Here is a 20,333-nt window from a genome sequence, read left to right as displayed (position 1 = left end):
CTTACGTATCTAAACTAGTGAAACGAGACATGTGTAATTTGTCGAATGCGTATGCGCGCTTCAGTGCCAGGTTCATAATATCCTCCAAAATTCTCAACAACTACGAGCATTGGTGTTCTTCGAAGGTACCAAGCTCCGGAGGAAAGTTTCCCGTCCGACCACGCGCGGGCCACTCAGCGAAGTGTGGAGATTGAAGGAGCGTAGCGAATCATTGCCGCGGCATGTCATGATCACGACGTCCCGCATAGAGCTCCATGAGCAGTGTTGAGGGAGAAGGGGCAAAAAAAAACAAAAAAACGAAGCTTCAGAGAGGGACGTGCAGCCGCGGCTCCCCGTCACTGACACGGGCTGTCAATCAACGGGCTCAATGGCCCGCTGGATATTTCGCTTCGCTACTTCAGTCCCCGCGCCTTTCCGAAGACATGTGATGGGTGCGCCGCCGAGAGCGATGCTGCCACTTTTTATCGCCAGACATCAACCCTTTCTTCCTTCTTATATTCTTAGTTTTTTTAGCACGTATCTCGCCGCCAGTTTTTTTTTTAATTATTATTCTAGGTATTGTACACGTATGCCTTAACTGTAGTGCTGAACAACGGCTCCCTGCCTTGGCTTGGGTCGAGAACAAAGCTGCCAGGGAGCATTGTCGGCTGTCTGCTTTTGCCCAGGACCCTGCCTGGAGTCGCGGAGGCCACTTGGGTGTCGCCTCGAATCGCACAGCGCAAAAGTTTCCCATAACTTGTCGGGGGAACGACAAAGCAGTGTTCCTGTCACCTTGCCACAGTTGATTGTGTCCTCTGATCAAGTCCATGTATAGATGCTTAGGTGGCAGCACTCGAGAAAGTCTGAAGTCGAAAAATTTAGAAATTTTGAAATATGAACCGAATCGGCGATATGGGACGATGTAGCATTTTTGTTTTCCAACACGGATTTAGTTTTTGACATTCTATACGTTTTGCTTCGCAACACACTGTGAGACGCGTTTACAGCGGCTGTGCTTTAAAATGCTGATAAATCTATTTAGGGGTCGGTGTAACTGGTTTTGAAATAGAGTGAAAAAAAAAAACAAAACAAAAAAACAAAACGCACGCTTTGGCGGTCCAAGTCGATATGCTCACCGTACTAGTCATAGTAAAAAAAAAAAAAATAGCAAATTTTTCTAAAAGCCTCACGATTCTGAACTGATCTGGTTCCTGCTTCCAAGCCGACAACGTGCAGTCCGGTCCGCAGCTTCATACGAATGGACATGGGGGAGGGGGGAGAAAGATTTCGTCAGAACATTTTTCACTGTGTTACATTCACATGGCAAGTATGGCTGAATGCGAATCTGTGTTCTCCCCTCAGGTACTGCAGCACCGCAGCAGCGAAGGGCCAGTACGGTCGACTTTCCTCCTGTTCGGAGCAAGACAAAGTGGACACCGATGACACGGGTAAGCGCACATGCATCTGCGTAGGCTGCGCGTGGCCCAGCGTCACGGAAAACGGGGATGGAAGAAGCAGGGAGACGAAAGAGTAGTACTGAACTGCTAGCTGGACTTCAGACACGAATGATTTGTTCTCGAAATGGCCATTTCACGTTTCACTCGAAGTGCAACAGACAGCTCAGTTATAATCCGAAGTCGGGCGGAATATCACCCGGCGAACAGTGAAAACTGCTAAAAACGGCATATTCTAGGCAACGGCAGAACGGGGTGCACAGTGAAAGCAAACCGAACAAGGGATGAGGGTGAGCCTCAGTCTGCTAGCCAACGTTTGCAACAAGTGGATTTATCAAAACGTTGACTAGAGAACAGGGGTTTATCCTCAACCTTTCGTTGGTTTACTTTAACTATGTCCTAGACGATAGAAACGAGACACCACATGTACTGAATTTATTTCACAGGGTTCAAGTTGCCCGAATAAACTGTTTGAGGGCCACGGGAGCAGTGTTGCGTGTTTTATACCGATTGCCATAATATAGTTGCGTGCGCTTGCTCACTGCAAGTACAGAATGCGAACTGTGTGTGCGAATCTTTCGGAATATTTAATGTGAATACTTAAGGCGCGTGGCTTCTTTCGTCTAGTTCGTGCGACTTTAGCCCCAAATTAAACAAACACGGATGTCCTCCTTGAATTTTTGCATTGGGTTGGACAGGTCAGCTGCCCTTGTGGCGTTTTCATTCTCGACCAATCAGCGCAAAGTGATCAGGTCATGAGGTCACGTCACCTGATCACTTAGCGCTGGTCGGTCGCAGGGCTCTGGGACGTCATGAGACGGCTTGACTTCATCAGACTGTGCACCAATCGGATTACTTCGCGGCGAAGCTGGTAGGCGGTCGGCCTTTGGCAGATGACATGACCGAAATTTGAATGGTCTTGCAAGGGTGGAAGAACGGGCTAGTTGGTAATTCATCTTGGAAATCAAACTAGCGCACTTCAAAACAAAGACACAGGAAGAGAACGACAACACAGCATTTGAATGGTCGGCGGGTAAACACGCGTGACATGGCTGAGTTGTGAGATACTTTGGCAGATGATGGCTGAAAGGTGAAATGCAATTGCAAACAATGAATGATAGCCGAGGTGTGAGCCGTCATGAGATCAAGTAACGTCGTCATGTTAGGCGCCGAGAGCGGCGGCGTATATGTCTGATCCACAGTGTCTGATCTTGTCAGTGTTACAAAAACAAAACAAAAACGAGGCGGTTTAGTTCGGGACTATTCAGGTTTTATCGCGCGCTAGCATGGTTAGCTTTAGTTTTGTGTGACTTATATTGGCTTGACTCATTTTGACTTAACGTGTGCTTGATTTGTGCTGCTTTATTAACATACTGCCTAGTGTATGCTGGCGAAGGTGCAAGAAGCAATTTTAGAAAGCCTCGATTTAGCCAAGCCATACAAATGTGCCTGCATATGTAGCTTGTCTGACCCGAGATTCATGGTAGCTCTTTCGCTGAAAGGAATGATGGTCAAGTGGAATCGATCCACTGCCTTTTTGGTCGCGACTCGGGTGCGCTACCTCTATACTGCTATGAAGCGTTCATTCAGTGCAATTGCTTAAAGGCATTATGCCAATACCTCATACCGTATACAGGAGCCACTTGTTTACATCGCAGGGTAGAACAAGAGAAATAAGATGCCTGTACAAAGTATCCAACAGTGCACTAAACAAGTGTTGAGGGGGAGCCTCAGCTCGCTAGCCGAGTCAGCATTTCGACAAGGAGTATTGTTTTCGTCTGGACCCCCTTGTCGAAACGTTTGCTCGGTTTGCGAACTGAGGATCACCCTCAACATTTGTTTAGTGATCTCTCATATGTTTACGTTAGAGCAACTTTGTTAAAATTAAGGTCTCTAATTGACACTAGTAAGCAGCTTTTCTAATTTTTACTACTGCTTAGCTTAGCTAATTAGCACCACAACTTGGCACTACTAACAAGTCGTATTAATTGTGACCATTAATTAGTATATAAGTGCATTGTTTAGGAGCATTTTCATAATGTATATATGGCAATGATTGCGCATTAAATTTTGAAGGAGTATAGACACCAAAGTTCGATTGCATGTTTTCTTCACGCTATTTACGCGTAAGCGATTATTGCATGTTCATCGATCACCCCGTGGTGTTCGCTTACGACCGCTAATTTATAACTGCATTTTTCATCTCTCTTACTTGTGTTTCAATAGACGAGCGACAAACATGACGCCAAAGTGGCATTTAGGTCACGCGAGGATTGAAAAAGGACTGCGATTTCATCGCCTCATTGCCGTTAAGATTGACTAATCTATAGCGAGAGGGGGAATTAGAACGCGTGGCGAAACAGCGAATAAATCGCATTTTTTTTTCATATTTTATTTCACCTTTATAGCACCTTGTCGTCATAGGCATGAATCGACTCTTGAAATTGAAACAGGGTAATAGTATCTTTTGCTGGGCTAGTTGGTGGGGCATTGTGTTTAACCAAAGGATATACAGCGCTAAATTTTTGACGAACCACACAGAAAGACGAATGGGACAGGCGATGACTCCAACTACGTTTATTGAAAGATACAAGTGCACATATATAGCGCGAATAGTCTTTCTGTGTGGCTCGTCAAAAATTTAGCGCTGTATATCCTTTGGTTTAGATTGGTCTTTCCAGTTGTGATGTATGGATGCGAGAGTTGGACTGTGAAGAAGGCTGACCGCTGAAGAATTGACACGTTTGAATTGTGGTGCTGGCGTAGACTCTTGAGAGTTCCTTGGACTGCCAGAAGATCAAATCAGTCGATGTTGTCGACCATAAACCCTGACTGCTCATTGGAGGGTCAAATTCTAAAGTTAAAGCTCAGGTACTTTCGTCATTTGATCAGAAGAGAGGAGTCGCTGGGGAAAGATTTGATGTTGGGAAAGGTTGAGTGTCACCGGAGAAGGGGTAGGCAGCGAACGCGATGGTTAGATGGCATACTCGAGGCGCTGCAGATGAAGTTATGTGATGTTAGAAAGATAGTGAGAGACCGGAAAGCGTGGCGTGATATTGTCCATAGGGTCACGAAGAGTCGGACACGACTGAACGACTGAACTGAACTGAACTGAATCCTTTGGTTAAACACAATGAAACAGGTGAGAGAAGAAATTCGAATATAAATGACTTTGCTACAGTAGACAGACACCACGTGGTAATCCGTGTGTAGCCATGAATGACGCATCATTGCAAAGAATAAAACGCGCAACCAAAATTGTATGTCTGCACTCCTGTAAGGATAAGTCAGTGTCCCAGCGCTGTTGGCTCTGTATGCAACTTGGCGGAATCTACACTGACGGCACTGTTTGATTGTCGCAGTTTGTTCATCACACACGTGACTGATAAAGAATTGCTGTGAAAAAGATACTTGCCGCACACTCACAGCGCAATTTGCAGTGCCAGGATTGGCTTGTGCAGGAAGCAACTGCTACGCACCGCTGGCTTCATGTATGGCCTTACGTATATGGGACTGATAATAATGGAGTACTACGGTGCACTAAGGTCAGGGTGCGGATTGCTGGTCTTGGTGTGCTGGTTTTAATTCTATCAGTGTGACAAAAAGAAGGCTGTGGTTTAGGGAAATGATCGTTCAATATATCCGACATCATAAAGAACTCTACAATCTGCCTTTCGCTTTTCCCTTAAACTGCAGGAATAATATAGTTATGACCCCCTTGAAAGCATGAATGCGCACTGCTTAAAAAAAAAAAAAACTTACGTCTGGGTATCTTCCTAAAATAACGGTGAATATGCAGTCAATTCATAATTATAACGCTTCGTTTTTAATTTTTTACATTTACGGGGCGCGTTTGTAGGTGTGTGAAGTAGAAACATGATAGACGTTTCTCTGAGCGGGAGGCATTCTAACGTTTGCGCATGATGCGATTATCTGGGAGCACATTATTTCTACTAGAAACCAGAACATTTGCCGTGTGGTCGTTCCACCTAACATTCCGTTATTTTCCCGCCTGTTTAAAGATGTGGGTATAACATTTTTCTACTGCGCACGCCGACTGATGGATGTCCTGTGTGGTGGCGTTTACTTGCAGACTCGCAGTTCTCGGCGTACAGCAACAACTCCTCGCCCACGCTGAGCCATGAGGCGCATGACTCGCCGTCGCAAGACTCAAATCAGTCCGGCAATCCGGCCTCTTCGCAGCAGCAGCAGCCGCAGCAACCGCCGCAGCCCAGTGCCGCAGACGTGTTCAACATGAAGATGGCCAACGTCAAGAAGACATCAGCGCAGATCACCAAGCAGCTGGTACAAGAGACGCTCATGGACGAAGGTGCGTGGACGCAGTGCTGATAGCATCGTACAGCACATGGGTGCCTTGCGTCCGTGTACTGTGCGACGCCAGTGTACGTTAAGAAATTCACGCGGTCGAAATTACACGAGTGGTCCACTGCAGTCTCCCTTATAGCCGATGTCGCTTCGGGACATTGAACTAATATACCATACCATACCATAGCATACCCGTACCATGCCGTATCGTACCGTACAATACCATACCATATCATATCATACCATACCATGTCATACGATACCATACCATACCTGCCATACCGTACCGTACCGTAGCGTACCATACCGTACCATACCATACCATATTATACCATACCATACCATACCATACCATACCATACCATACCATACCATACCATACCATACCATACCATACCATACCGTACCATTCCATATCATACCATACCATACTATACCATACCACACCATACCATACCATATTATGTCATATCCATGTATCACGCCGGACCATACTTAACAGTGCTGCTAGTACTTATCTGGTGAACTTTCCTGAAGGTGCGCGTGTGCGGAAGCTTCGCTTTTACCTATCGTTATCATCTTCCCAACTGCATCCGATGCAGAATGAAGGCACCTTCTTTCCACACCCTAATAACATAATTTTTTGTTCCTTCCTTGCACCCCTTTGCTGAAATATTCGGGATGACTGGCTCACGTCAAGCTGCGGCAATATGGAGTTAGTAATCGACTTAAAAAGTACAACAAATTATTAGCTTTTATTTTTCATGGTGCTGTCCCTACAGTTTTGGTGCGATGTCTTTATTTTGTGCATAAAATGTATTTGAGGCTAGAGAATAGTCTCATATACTGTGCACGTTCAATATGGCTTCTGTGTCAGGTGGAGTGGGATTTCGGTTAAAATCGAAAAAAAAAATATCCAAAATATGCGCCAAATTCAGTTTCTGGTATTCAGTTTTTGCCAAAAAGTTTATTATTAGTAGTATACAAGGCATAGCTAGTTAGCTCTTGAGAATGAGTTACACTAAGAGTAGAAGTGAGAATTAAATTAGCCGCGGACATGATGAGGTATGGTATTTTTGGATAAGCAAATAAGTAGTCTGGCTACCGTGACAGTTGAGCGGCACAGATTTCAACGTGATGCCTCGACTTCTGGCTGAAACCAGGGCCGATAAGACAAGGATGACGTGTCAGCCTAAGTAAACTTCCATTTGTGTTTTTGTCTGCCGGGCACTTTGTTTAACTTCGGCTGTGGGGATCATAGCTATTCTTGGGCAAGCGCAGCTTGTAAGACTGTCATTTGCACAACGACCGAGGTCCATAAAAGAATTCCTGTCAGCCTTGTCAGATGGAACAGAGCAAATCTAGCAAAAAATTGTTTTTTAAACTGTCACCTTGGCGGTCTTTTTAAAGGGCCACTGTCCAGGGAAGGCCCTTTTAAGAAAAAGAGCCCAGTGTTTCGATCAGGTACCGGAGATAGTCTGTGCAAAATTCTACAGCGACACGCGCGCCGCAAAGCACCGAAAATACAATTCAAAGCTCCCTCATGCTCTCCTTTGAGAAGCCAGCTTCACCGCTTCCTGCGCTGGCCCGACGGGCCCCGATAATGACGTACGTACCGGGAACGACGTCCATTGGTCCGTCTCGCTGACTGACGGGAGAAGGATGGGTGTCTACCGCTCGCAGCGCGCTTTTCCCTCGCCACGGCCAGACTGAATCCAGAGGCGCGCGCTCCCTCGACCGTTTTTTTTTTCGCGCTCGCGGAGAGCCACGCCCCACCTCCCGCCAAACGCGGAGGAGGAAGGGGAATTTGTATTGCGGAGGCTAGACGACCTCGGGCAGGAGAGTGAAAAACCTTTGCGAGGGAACGGAAGGAGAGAGGCGGGATAGAATCGGGTGATTGCGGTGGCTGTAACTGCGTTATTAGTTACTCTTTTCAAAAACATTTTGCGGCCTTGCGTTCCAGGGGCGAAGTCTCACAGTCACCGGGGAAGAAATATTTTCGACCGGAGGGTGGACAGTGGGCCTTTAAAAGCAATGTCTGCAAATATCGGCATTTAATTTTGCCAAGGAAATCAGCGTCTTCATCGGTCATGATGAATAATGCAGTAATGAAACCACTAATGGTCAGGTGAAAAAATCTAACACAATCAATGCCTACTTTCAGCCCATGTATTTATTGTACTTGGACGAAGTTCCATCTCTTGAGCTTCCTGACGCAGCAAATAGGAGAGGTGAAATGACAATTAGTGAAGATTGAGTGCTGAATCTAATACTGAAATTCGAAACAAAAATTGACTGAGCCTGATGGTATTCCAGCACATTTCTTACTGGCTATTCATTGTGGACTGCTCGCTTTAACCATCATCTTCCGTGAGTCGCTAAACTCTCCTACTTCACCATTGCCTTGGAAGCTAGCGAAGGGGTTTTCATTGTTCAAATGGGGCAAGAAGCAGCTTTTAATAAATAACAAACCTATGCTATTAACGCTGTAATAATACAATATGTTGGAACATATGATCCGCATTGATACAATATATTTTCTGGAACGAACGTCTCCTCTCATTTTCAGGACGAATTTGAAAAGGTTTCAGCGCTTTATCACAACTAACTGAATTTGCGCATGAACTTATGTGCACCTTTGATATTGGATCCCAGGTGAACTAGGTTTTTATAATGCTTTCGACATTTTAATACATTGTAATCTCCTATTCAAATAATTTGCCATTTTAAATATCTGGGCTTGATTAGTTAGGTTGCTAGTATTCTTATTAATTTGTAGTGTTTTCTACTCATGTAAATCCCTTTATCTATTTATGTGTTGTCTATACCCTTTATGTAGTACGCAAGGTTTGTGGGCCTTAATGTATTAAAGTAAAGGGAAGAGTTAATTTTCTATGATTCAGTCAAATCCTGTCTTGCTGATGTATTATTTTGCATTGCTCTTTGTCGGTCCTTGACCATTTATTAAACCTAATATACATTAATGACACGACTACTTCACCCTATTTCATCACTAATACGCTTCTATGCAGGTGACTGTGTATTATATTAGGTAATTGACACATTAAAAGATCACTTGCATCTAAACGTTTCATTTATTGGCTTTTTAGCTGGTCTACCTGGCAAATGAAAATATATTTTACTAAAACTCTAACATCACTACTAACATCAGTGCTTTGAAGGATTTACTATTGCACAGGACTTTTGAATGTAAGTATCTCGGCGTTATATTTACAACTAAAATGTCCTGAGTAAAGCATATTAGCAAGGGTGGAAGAACGGGCTAGTTGGTAAATCTAAAGCATATTAGTTTCATTTGTACTAAAACACTAGAACGCTTGGGACTTGGGAGAACATTACTGCTGCTCCGAAAGAGACTAATCGATTAATGTACAAATCCATAATTAATCCTGCAAATGAATTGTCATCGCCACTCTGAAAATCTCATAAAAATTGTGAAAGTGACCTTATTGAGTGACTGGGTATGAAAACAGCGCACAAAAAAGGACTACACAACACAGCGCTATCAACTGAGGTTTATTGACAGACAGAAGGAACCTATAGTCACACAAAAATCAAACAGCAAGGTGCTGGCTATCAGTCTGATGAAAGGTAAGAAAGGGACATTTTAGCTCTGAATAAGCGTATGTGATAAATGTTTACAACTGACATCTGTCACCCCCAAAAATGAGGGAAAACTGGCACCTCAGAATGAGCGTCAAGCGTGACGAAAGAGATGGAAACAGATCCAGGAAATCACGGATGAAAGCGGTCGTCGAGGAAGGCAAGTTCAGTGTTATAGACTGTGTGCTGACACATTCATCTCCGATCTTACATATGCACAGGGCTTGATTATCTCGCGCGTGCGTTTTCCTGTGTAACTTTTTATGACGCTGCACTTGTCTAAGGCTGGAAAGCTTCCGCGGCATGCTGCATTATTGCTCTCAGTTCCAGTCCAGATATTCCGGAAGTCCAGAACGAAGCGATTCTTGTTTTTCTTAGAGAACTCAACTTTCCTCTTGTGTGGTATGTTGACCTTGCGGAAAAGTTGACCTGGGCGCGTAGACGAGAGCTGGCTTCATGTTCGCAGGACCTTTCGATGACGCTCTTCGTGACAGCCTTGACGATGGCCTGTTTTACCAGCTTCGAATGTGATGAAATGTGTGGAATAAGCTGCTTTCATGAGCATGGCTCATACCAAACGTGCTCTAGGGATAGAAATATAGTATGAGGTCAAGGAAACTGATTTGGCTTTCATTTGGTAGTTATTTGATTAACTTCACTCAGACCACGTGTGCTGGCGGTATGAGCCACGCTTATGAAAACCGTTTTGTCCATTCACCTCGTTACATTCGAAGCTGGTAAAACGGGACATTGCCAGGACTGTCACTAAGAGTGTCTTCCAAGTGTCCTGCGAGCATGAAGTCAGCTCTAGTCTATGCTCCCAGGCACAGATGCTAGAAGCAGGCTCCACCAGGCTCCACGATAGTAGACCAACCGGTGCGGTTTGATTTTGGTGTGCTTAAGTTACGTCTGTCCGCCAATAAACCTCAGTTGCTAGTGTTGTGTTGTGTCGTTACGTCCTTGTTTTTGCGCTGTTTTCATCCCCATTCTTCACACACCAACTAGCCCACCAAAATGCGCATCCAAAGAAAACCATGGTTTATACACCAATGTTACGATCGCCATTTTTCACCTTAATGTTCCTCTTCCTGCTTGAATAGCTGTCTTGTGTAAAAAGCTAAATATATATGTGAGAATTATGTGAGCGACGGGGGTTGCATTGCGACCTGAGGTAATTGCTTCCCTTTTTGTTCGTCTCCCTTGTATTCAATCCTTGTGACTATCTCGACACGTCATGACTACCTACACCCTACTGTTACGATGTGACTGCCCTAGTTACCCCATCCGACAACTCCAACCTTGTCAAAAAAGGTTTACTGAAACTTACCCATTCGGATGCCCCACTTGTACGAAAGGTAGAGACCGGGTTCGATTGGCCACCTGAGCCTGCAGGTGTCTGCCCTGTTTCCTTTGTAAAAAGCAAAGAGCTCGGTCTTACGATAGCATGAGCGGCACCCCACACCTGCTTATCCACTGCTTCTGTGCGCAGGTCTTCGTGTCATCAAAGAGCTGGCGTCGCAGATCAAGTCCGAGGAGTCGAGCGGCCCCAACAGCCACTGCAGCGCCACGGATCTTTCATCTCCGCCAGCACCCCCGCCACCACGCCCTCGCGGAAGACCTCCCAGGCTGGACCGGGGCGATTACGTGGGCACGTCCCGGATGGTCCAGGGGGCTCCTCCGCCGCAGCATCCATCTCTGCAGAACGGCCACGACCGGCCGGGAAGCAACGGACTCGACCTCCACCACGGGGTTCAGCAGCACCCGAATGGCCTGGCGCCGCCTCCGATGGACGATGCGGCCGACGCAGAGAACAGCCTCAACGCGCTGCTCGCACTGTCACAGAAGAGTCTCATGAAGCAGGAACCCACCTCCCCCGCTGGCGCCAGCGTCAAGATGGACTGAGCAGCCGCGCGGCCGTTGTGTAGGGGTCGCGAAGATATGGAGCCGCTGCTCGCGACAGCAGGCTCCTCCGAAAAGATTCTGAGTGCACACCAACAGCGCTAGTAGCATGGGTACTCGCTGTCACTCTCGCGAACCAGGACTGAGCAACTATACCGTCTCGGTTGAGTGTGCGCAGTTCTTTGCGGAAGAGCCTTACATCGCGATCGCAGGCCGTTTCACTTTTTCATACAGCGTCTATCGCCGCTTTGCTACAGGCGAGTGTGGGAAAGAGCGCCCCTAGTGTGTGGTCCGTGCGGCTTAGTGGTGTGTGTGTGCCCGTCCGAGGGACAATGGCCCCGAAGACACACGAGCGCAGATCTTGATCGCCAGGACGACACATCCTGGGAAGGCAGCCGTCTCCGACCTGGAAGAGACGCATGACAGTGCCTGCTGGAACAGGCGGATATGAGAGTCTTGTCGTCCATACCAGTTTCGCCGGGGCAAGCACTACAAAAGGGTTCGTGCAGACTGATCGATAAGCCATCGGCGATGCGCTTTGGACGGAGGTCGCCTGTTTCGAAGTTGGTGAATGACAGTAGCTACTGTTTTCCCTGTGAGCCCTGCACTGTAGTGCCAGAATGTTGTTCCTCGACGACCCTAGAGCCAGCCCTCTGCAGACGTGTGAATTTGAAATGGTGGCGCCGGGGTCAGCGATTGGGCCTGCGACAGATTTGGTCTGCTCGAGCGAACGAGGCCTCCACCGCACTTTGAGGCGGTTCTAGTTGGCATCGTGAAAACCTGTGCCTCCATTTCCGGCCCCTTAGCAACGCGCATACGCGGCGGTAGAGCGCCTTTCTAGGTGCCTCGGGGACAGAGCTGATGGACGCTGGCTGGGGGCCGCAAATGGCTCGCGCAGTCTACTCGGCGCTTCGGTGCTGTCGGCTGCGATGCTCCATATGTGAAGCTTGGCGCACTCTAGACGATCGTCTTCGGCGCAGAAGCTAATGTCACTTGCGCGGCTGGGCAATCATGGTCTCCACTCGTTGTTACTGGGCACAGCGGCTACCTTTGCGGCCAGGAAACAGTTCTACCCGCTAATACCAGCTAGAATGGTTCTAGACGTAGCCTGAATAGAGCTTTGCAACCGGCAGCACCGAGCAGCCCGTTTCTGTCGCGGCGCCCTTCCATTTTGCTAGTCGGCGCTGCTCCTGGCGGTGCCAGTCACGCGAAACGCGCCCATGGTCCGCCTAGTCTCACGCGTCGCGATAGCCTTTTACCGCACAGATTGCAGTAGTGAGTGTATTGCGGTGTGTCCTTTCCGTTCGGCGAGCCGATCCCTTCCGCTCCGGCGGTAAAATGCATCGTCATAGCATGCTGGCTCCTGACTGAGCTAGAGGGCGAATCCTAACGCAGGAGTGCGGTTTTCTGATATTTGTACCCTGCACTCACATCACACGGACGCATAATTATGAAAATATTTATTGTTTTCCATCAGCCGGCCTTGTCCCAAACTTCAACGGGAAATAAGGCTTTGCCACTTTCCCGGTTGGACACTGACTACCCCGAGGGAGCCTTCGAATAAAGAGGCGTTTTGGTGTCATCGGTCCTCTTCTTAATCCGGGGCCGTATTCTGCAATGATCCATTTCGTTTGGCCGTGACGTAAATACGGGGAAAGCAACAACAGATAACGCATACTGCTAATCGCAGACGCACCCAGTCTAGTCGCGGCGATGTTGCTATCCAGCACTTGTGCCGCCACATTCAGGCCTGGAATGCTATTTTCCCAATGTCGCGTATTGCGCAATGACCACTTCGGCCACGTTGATGATATTTTACGCTGTCACTACCGCAGCTTCCGCAGGCTAGAAACAATTGTATGCACACCCATTTGGCTCGTGCAAAATATTTTGTTGTCCCATCGTGGGATATTGTCAATGCGACCGAAGTGGACTTCTCGGAAAAGACAGCTTCTGAAGAACACCATCCTTGCTCAGTCATACGCGCCAGGCTGCCCGAGTTGTCGCACAACTGACGCCCAGTTTTCCCAAGACTGTGTTAGCGGTGTTAAAGCATGCTACGCGCGTCGTCTAGTTCCGTCACCCTGGGCTGTGGGCGCCAGTTGGCAAGACGTAGTCGATACGCGTTTATTTTAACATGGTCGCATGGCCATATTTCTATAAAGACGCCATATGGCAGGTGGAGTAGCCATAAATGGAATGGAAAAGAAATGGATCGTTATAGAAACCGGCCCCTGGTCGCTGAAGCACGTGGAAGCCTAAATCTAATAGGGTATGAAATGAGACTGGACTTGTGCCATAGGGCAGCCAGCGCTAGCTTGGGCCGAATAGTTTGCTTCGGAGGGTCGAGATTAAATTAAAGTTCATGGAAGCGCCACAAACGGAAAGTTGCCTTTGGCCCGTCAGTCCATTGCTAAAGATCGGAGCCAGTGTGCTTGGCAAGTCAAGGTACGACCACTTATGCTATCAAACGTGCGTGAAAATATTTTCTGTTGTTTACAATTATGGCGTACATGACCGAAACTGAGGCCATAAGGCACACAAAGGATATGAATTATTGGCGTTTTCTATGCCTTCGTTGTTCAAGCGCTTGGAGCTGGAGCAGCGGCGTTGACGTTAAATCCCTTTCAGGGCAACAGTCACATGTCTGTTCAAGGATTGTGGATGCGTCCGTGAATCGTATTGTTGGTGAATGTTATTTCATGCTTCCTCATAAAAGTGTTTTATGGGCTCGCTTGACAGTTCTCAAAGAGATCTATCTGCACATTCAGGTCTGCAGTTTCCATTCCTTTCTTCTATTACCAAGCCATTGTTTACGTTCCTTCCATGAGCAGCTATTTCTTTCTCGACAGGCGTTGCGTTGAGCAAGACGTTACCACTAAAGTGCGTGGTGTGGAGACCGACACGTTACGACTCGTGCAGTATTGGCATTTGGTATGTTTAGTACTAATAGGAGATAAGCAAAGAACGTCGCGACTTTTAGCCTGCCGACTTGTTCTCTCCGTGTGGCAGCATTGCCGTTAAAAATGCGGAGGGGACGTACTTTGTGAGCTCACTGTGGTGTTGGTGCTGTGCTTGTAGTGGCTACTTGAAAGACAGGCCCCTGGACACTTCTAAAGTTTGATTTCGCAATAAGCAGCTTCTGATCGTGACACTGAGTCCATCATGCTGATCTGATCGTCTTTGCTTTGTTGCAAGAGGCGTGGGAACCTGTACGTGACGCACAGGCCATGGTGTCAGTCAGCCTTGGAAAGAACGTTGACTTTTGATTAGATTTGCTTTGATGGAGACAAGATTCTTTATGCGGAAATCCAGATTCTCGGTTGGATAGGCATGACATGGCAGATAGTCCTCACTAGTGTCATGATGACTGCATGCCTTGGTCAGAGGTGGAAACAGAAACCCAGCACGAAACCTTTGTAGTTCCCGCCGGTTTTATGTTCGGCAAGCAGTAAATATGCGTTACTTTACCGAGATCCAAATTGAATAGGCAGTGGCAAAACACTTTTCAAACGAGGTTTCCGACCGCCAGAATAGGGCGGTGGTCGATGTCGGTGGTAGCACCTTTAGGACCTTGCCTTGATACTTATTATAACTGGCTTTCTCCTAATTTGAAGCATATCTTATCGATAGTAACGGGAAAAATTAAAGGAAAGTAATTTAAACAAAATTTCTTGAAAAGACAATGTATAGGCTCAAGGCACTAGCCTGGGGACTGCCGGTTTTATGCAAAAGGAGTTCGTATTTAGGGAATCATTACCAGGACATGCTAAAGTGGCCTTTGGTAATAAACCTAAAATGCCTTCATCTACAAGCCATGGTTGGGGGATAATGCAGTGGCAACTGAATATCTTGGACCATCTCTAATCGTTTAATCCACCGTCACCCCTGTTTTGACGTGTGTTCGGATTTTTTTTTTTGTTTGTTTGTGATCACGCTGTGAGTTCTTGTTATCCTGTGGCAGGGCCTCTTATCGGAACTTCCAGGCCTAGTCAGAGGAAAAAAATTGCCTTGAATTTGGTATCGTAACCTTCATGTACTAATGCCTTTTTCTGAAGAGAATATACGAAAAGAGTGGTAAATTGTAATCTTGCCGGAAATTCGGCATGAAATGGAACTGCCTAACAATTTCAAAACGGCTTCCAACATGCGCATTCTATCCTTCTGGCCAGAATCTTCTTACTTTCGTAATGTGCGAACATAAGCGGTCTGTCAGAATTCATATTTTGCACTACTAAAAGCCAATTTCAGAAAAAAAAAACATATAAAGAAAAAGGGGCTGATCATATATGTTATATTCCTCATTCCAAAGGAAGGCACAATCTCGGCTATTAAGAACGTCATCAGAAAGGGAGACCCAGTTGCTACCGGTGCACGTGGCAGCGCTGATGTCCTGATGCCGAGCAATCGCTAAAGTAGGGGTTAAAGTTTGGTGATTATGACTGCGAGGGAAAGCGGGTCAGCACCGAAACAGAGGTAGAAAATCAGCGTGCAGGCTGTTAATTATTCCTTAAAATCAAGCACAGCAGTACGACTATTTGACGTGGTTCAGGGATAATGATGAGTTCTTCAATATGGAACGGTGGTTATAACCGCTAACGATAAAAGCCCATGCAGTATTTAATACTCAGTATAGTATACTCTGTTTAGTCTGAAAAATGCTACTTATGTCAGGTGAATGGAAGATATTACATTCTAAGCATCGAAGAGCTTTTGGAGCTTTGACTTTGCAGGTTGCGAACTGAAATTCGGCGTGTGTACAAAGTATTGAGCTAACTGGTCGGTACTGCGTTGCACCAACTGAAATAGAGCGGCGAATTGTTTTAATAAAACTGATTTCGATGTAGAGTTTTACTTTCGCTGTGAAATTACCCCGTAAAAGCAATTCATTTGGTTGCTATATTGCTAGAGCAGGAACATTACTAAACACGTTAGAAATTACCTGTATATATACTCAAATTTCTACAATTATATAGTTGCAATTTAGTTACTTCCATCAATGACAGCTTACGACAACACTCTTTCGGGCGAGTCTCGCGTCCCTAATCTGCGATGCCTGCATAAGTAAGGGACCTCGTCATTAGCATCTATTATTTAGTGGAAGGCTGACTGCTACAATGCAAGACACAAACTATTACCTCAGGCACAAAGCGACACAGGTGCAATCCAGCTCGTGCCCAGTAAAGCCTTAAAAACCGCCTGCACTCACTTTTCTCGTTTGAGAAAACTAACCCTCCTGCAGAGCATTAAATGAGATATTTGGTTCTGATATATTTCGCGAAAAACTGTGCCACTGATTCTGCTTTTTAGTCTCGGAATTTTGAGCACAAGACATATCAAAATCAGGTGATTCAGTCAGAGCGAGTATGCAAAATATAAAATATTAGCGTTGCACCATTTAACATAGACCCAGGACACTGCGCACTGCTATTTTTACCCGTTCACATGTATTGCAACTGTCGATTATGTGTGAGCAGAGGTGTTTCTCATCTAATGAGCCCCCTGCAGATTTTCTCCTGTAGTCTAAAAGATTTTCGAAGGTACAGTGATGCATCCAATGCATTGCTGAAGCTTCTAATTTGGCATGATTTGTTTGATGTTTGCTTCGGAGCTCATCGTCTATAAACTTTGCATTGACTTGCAACGTTGTAGAGCGATGCATTACTACAGATACGACTAGATTCACTGAAAAGTTTTTCGGTTACGTCTTCCTCCACACGCTAAAGATGTGGAACGAATACTCCTGGGGCTGCGTAAGCTCGGCATTATAAGTGATATTTTGAAGCATTAACGTCGTAAGTTGGACAGGTCTTAAAGCTCTCCTGCGGTTATTTTCCCCGTAGAACGGGAAAAATAACCGCAGCTTATTCAAGAATAATTTTGTGCTTCTATGCATATCCTCCAGAAAACCCACTATCGTCGTATAAATGCCACCTTTAGCAAATTTCTTGAAAATTACTTACTTATTGTGCCGGTAACAATAGGCTGCAGCAGCGTTCTGGTCTCCATGCCCGGAGATGCGAGGAATATGAAAGTGGTGCTCTGAAATCTTTTCTAGCGACTATAGAGGCGACTGCTTCGGCAGTCTCCACGAGCTCGTATCAGTGAACCTCAAACTACCATTCCGGTTCAGCTATGTTTCTAAAAGTACTCTTTAACAACATTATAATTTTTTCACTGCCACTTTTTACTCCAAAATTTTGTGTCCCCAAAATTCATACGCCCTTGTATTACAGCTTTCATAGGAGCACTGAAATTTCTACGGCGGAGTTAAATTGTTCATGATAGAAATGTGGCTTCACCGAGAAACCATGTTATTATCTGTTTATGCGTTTTTGCCACCACAAGGATTAAAAGTTACAGACAGGTTACAGGATTAAGTTACAGGTTACAGGGCATAGTAACAGGACAAAGTGAGACGAATCCTTTTTTTGTCGACATGGTCAGTGCGGCAGGTTGCAGACGAGGCATGAAGCGTTAAATCATTGCTCGATAGCTGCATTATTGTATTCGTTGGATATCAAAAGCGGAACGGAATGTTTCTCTACGCAGGTCAGGTTTCCGCCTTAGTCTAGGAGCGAATTAATGAATTGTATACTTTAAATTTCCACTGGTCATAATGAAACTGCGTTTGTCCAAGAAAAAGTGGGAAAATCTTAAACATGTCACTCCTCCCGAGGTTCATGCGTGGGCACACTGGCTGCAACGTTTCGATACGTCGTGTTCAGCTGTTGGAAGAGCTTGTTACTTTCATAAAATCGCGAAAAACATGCAAATGGTGAGGAAACAGCTGTAGTTATAAGTTTTTATTCTCTTGGATTTAATTTTCCAAAAACTTATGCAGCTACGATGTTATTTATTTTTATCTATAATCGTCGACTCTGCTTCAGATTAAATAATCAGTATTGTATTGTGCTCAGATTCCAGACGTTTTAAACGGAAGAGAGCGGGTAAACAACTATTGAACGCTTTCAGGCAACAAAATTTAGCTGAAAATTTAGCCAAAGAAAAGAAATCACAACTGAACAATGTGTAGCATCAAAAGGAGTTAGTTATACAGTGGTGTCAAAGATAATTCGTGCAAACATAACTAATGAAACAGCTTCACTGAAGATCCGCCATTTTCAATACGTGATGGGTCAATACGTGAATGATCGTACAGCATAAATAAATGTGCAGAAAATATGTGCAGCGAATTTGCTTTGAAAAAGCATGAATTCCCTGAAGCTGAAAATTTTGGCGGCCAAGCTATTCCGTAGCATTGTATTGGCAAATATTTGGCGAAGAAAACGACCACAATGCGAGACACGAGCACGCACAGACAACGGCGCAGACATCGGATTTTGCTGCCAGACAGCGAGGAAAATTATCCTAGGCAACACAAACCGATGACGCAATATTGGTACTCTGTTGTCAATGTGCACTGCCAACACACGCCAATATTGGGCTGATGGTATCGTGGTTCATGGGTATGCAGTATATATACAGCGCAACGAAATCCGTCTGCGTGTGCGTACATTAGCTTCGGTTTTACTCGACTTCATTGTCTAATTTTTATTCTTCTACAGCGAGTAACTTCCTTTCACCTTCATCGGCGATAAGTAAAAGCTAGCTAACAGTCCCATACAGATGAGATCGGCCCCGCGTTTCTTAAATGGCCTACAAAGAACCAGTAAGCAGCTGCAGCATGCACAGCGCTTCCGTTAAAGCGGGAGAGAAGGAAACCGCGGACTGCTCTAAATTCGCAGCGTACGCTGAAGGTCGGATCCCTCGCACTCGGCTCTGCGCTTCGCGTTGGCGCCGACCCAGGGTTTCGGCCGCAGAGATGGCCCGTCGCTCATCGGCGCTGAATGGCGCGGGTCGAGGCCGGCAGCGGGCGCACCCGTTGACGCGCTCAATGAGATTTCTGCGTCCGTGAGCGCCACTCAGTGGTTCCGGCAAACAGTGCGGCCCGGATTCCTCAACCCACGCCGTGTGGGCGACGACGACGCGGAAGCAGTGATGCTCAAAGCACTGCTGCTTCTGCCCTGTCCACTTCCTAGGACACCCCTCGATCTCCATCGTGCCATTCGTGTGCGACATGTTCTCCTGTATTATCACCGCTATCATTATTATTGTTTTGTATAAACTTCCAACAATTCTAAGATCACTGAACTAAAACAGTGTCATCAGTGCGAAAACTTGCACGTGATCCATCTAAACACGCCATAAACCATTGCCTGCTTGTAGAGAGGGCAGAATTTGTAGAAATGGCTCCTTTGCTTTCGCCTAAAAACAACCAAGTGTGAGCGCATAATATATGTGGTCTTAGAACGTTTAGCAATCTGCGGTCAAAAAAATTTTATTTCCGATTTTTTTTTTTTTTTTTTTTTTTTTACGGGCCCAGCCCTTTGGCCCGCAGAAAGGGTACGCCGCAATGGTGTTAAACTGGGCTAGCTAACTTTTCTGAAAACGAGCGAGGGTTAGCGTTTATTGAAACCAAGGCCAGTTGCTGTCGTTGACACTTTTGAGCGAGGATACCATTTTAGAGAATTACTCGTGAACATCTAAAAAAGGGCGTAGAGCAATCAGCGAGTGTTTCCTTTTCTGCCATCCGGTTTGTGGCTCCTGCTGCTTTCTCTTGAAAAACTCGTAAACAGTGAAACGTTTCGCTGCGGATGAGTGAAGCCTTATTTAGAAATTTTGGCTTGAATGCCTCCCACCTCTGACGAAGAAGGGCGCCAACAGCTCTGCATGCCTCGTGCCATGTCGTGCTTTGTGTCGAGTGCAATAGATCATTACAGTTTCCTTCACAGGGATAACTTGACACTTGGTTCAGTATGTAGGACTACTGTCGGGACTCCTTAATGACAAAGTATTACAGGCTTCGTTCCTTCTAATGATTGAAAAAGAAAACTTTCTAACTCCATTTCGAAATTGTTAGAACTACTCTGACTTATCAGAGGAACGTGTGAAAAAGTTTTCTGCGCTGGTAGCAAGACTCATAAAACGAAGACTGAGTTCCTCAGAGAATGTTTCGCAACTGAAAGAAAAAACATTCGGTAATACTGT

The 20,333-nt window shown here is 45.9% G+C and overlaps 1 protein-coding gene across 1 annotated transcript in view; it reads left to right on the top strand.

Moving 5' to 3' along the window:
- Window positions 1-15,156, top strand: part of nab (NGFI-A-binding protein homolog) — a 223,685-nt gene extending 208,529 nt beyond the window's left edge. The window contains exons 10-12 of the mRNA XM_084608183.1: window positions 1,342-1,427; window positions 5,527-5,763; window positions 10,873-15,156. Of these exons, the coding sequence (XP_084464309.1) occupies window positions 1,342-1,427; window positions 5,527-5,763; window positions 10,873-11,285 (736 nt within the window). The 3' untranslated portion in view covers window positions 11,286-15,156. The remainder of the gene's footprint in view (window positions 1-1,341; window positions 1,428-5,526; window positions 5,764-10,872) is intronic.
- Window positions 15,157-20,333: the final 5,177 nt, after the last annotated feature.

The sequence above is a fragment of the Amblyomma maculatum genome, chromosome 6 (genome assembly GCF_055883805.1).
Source record: "Amblyomma maculatum isolate TAMU_Amacu chromosome 6, ASM5588380v1, whole genome shotgun sequence".
Classification (NCBI taxonomy): Eukaryota; Metazoa; Arthropoda; class Arachnida; order Ixodida; family Ixodidae; genus Amblyomma; species Amblyomma maculatum.
Note: the sequence above shows the minus strand (reverse complement) of the source record. Positions and strands in the feature narration are given on the sequence as shown.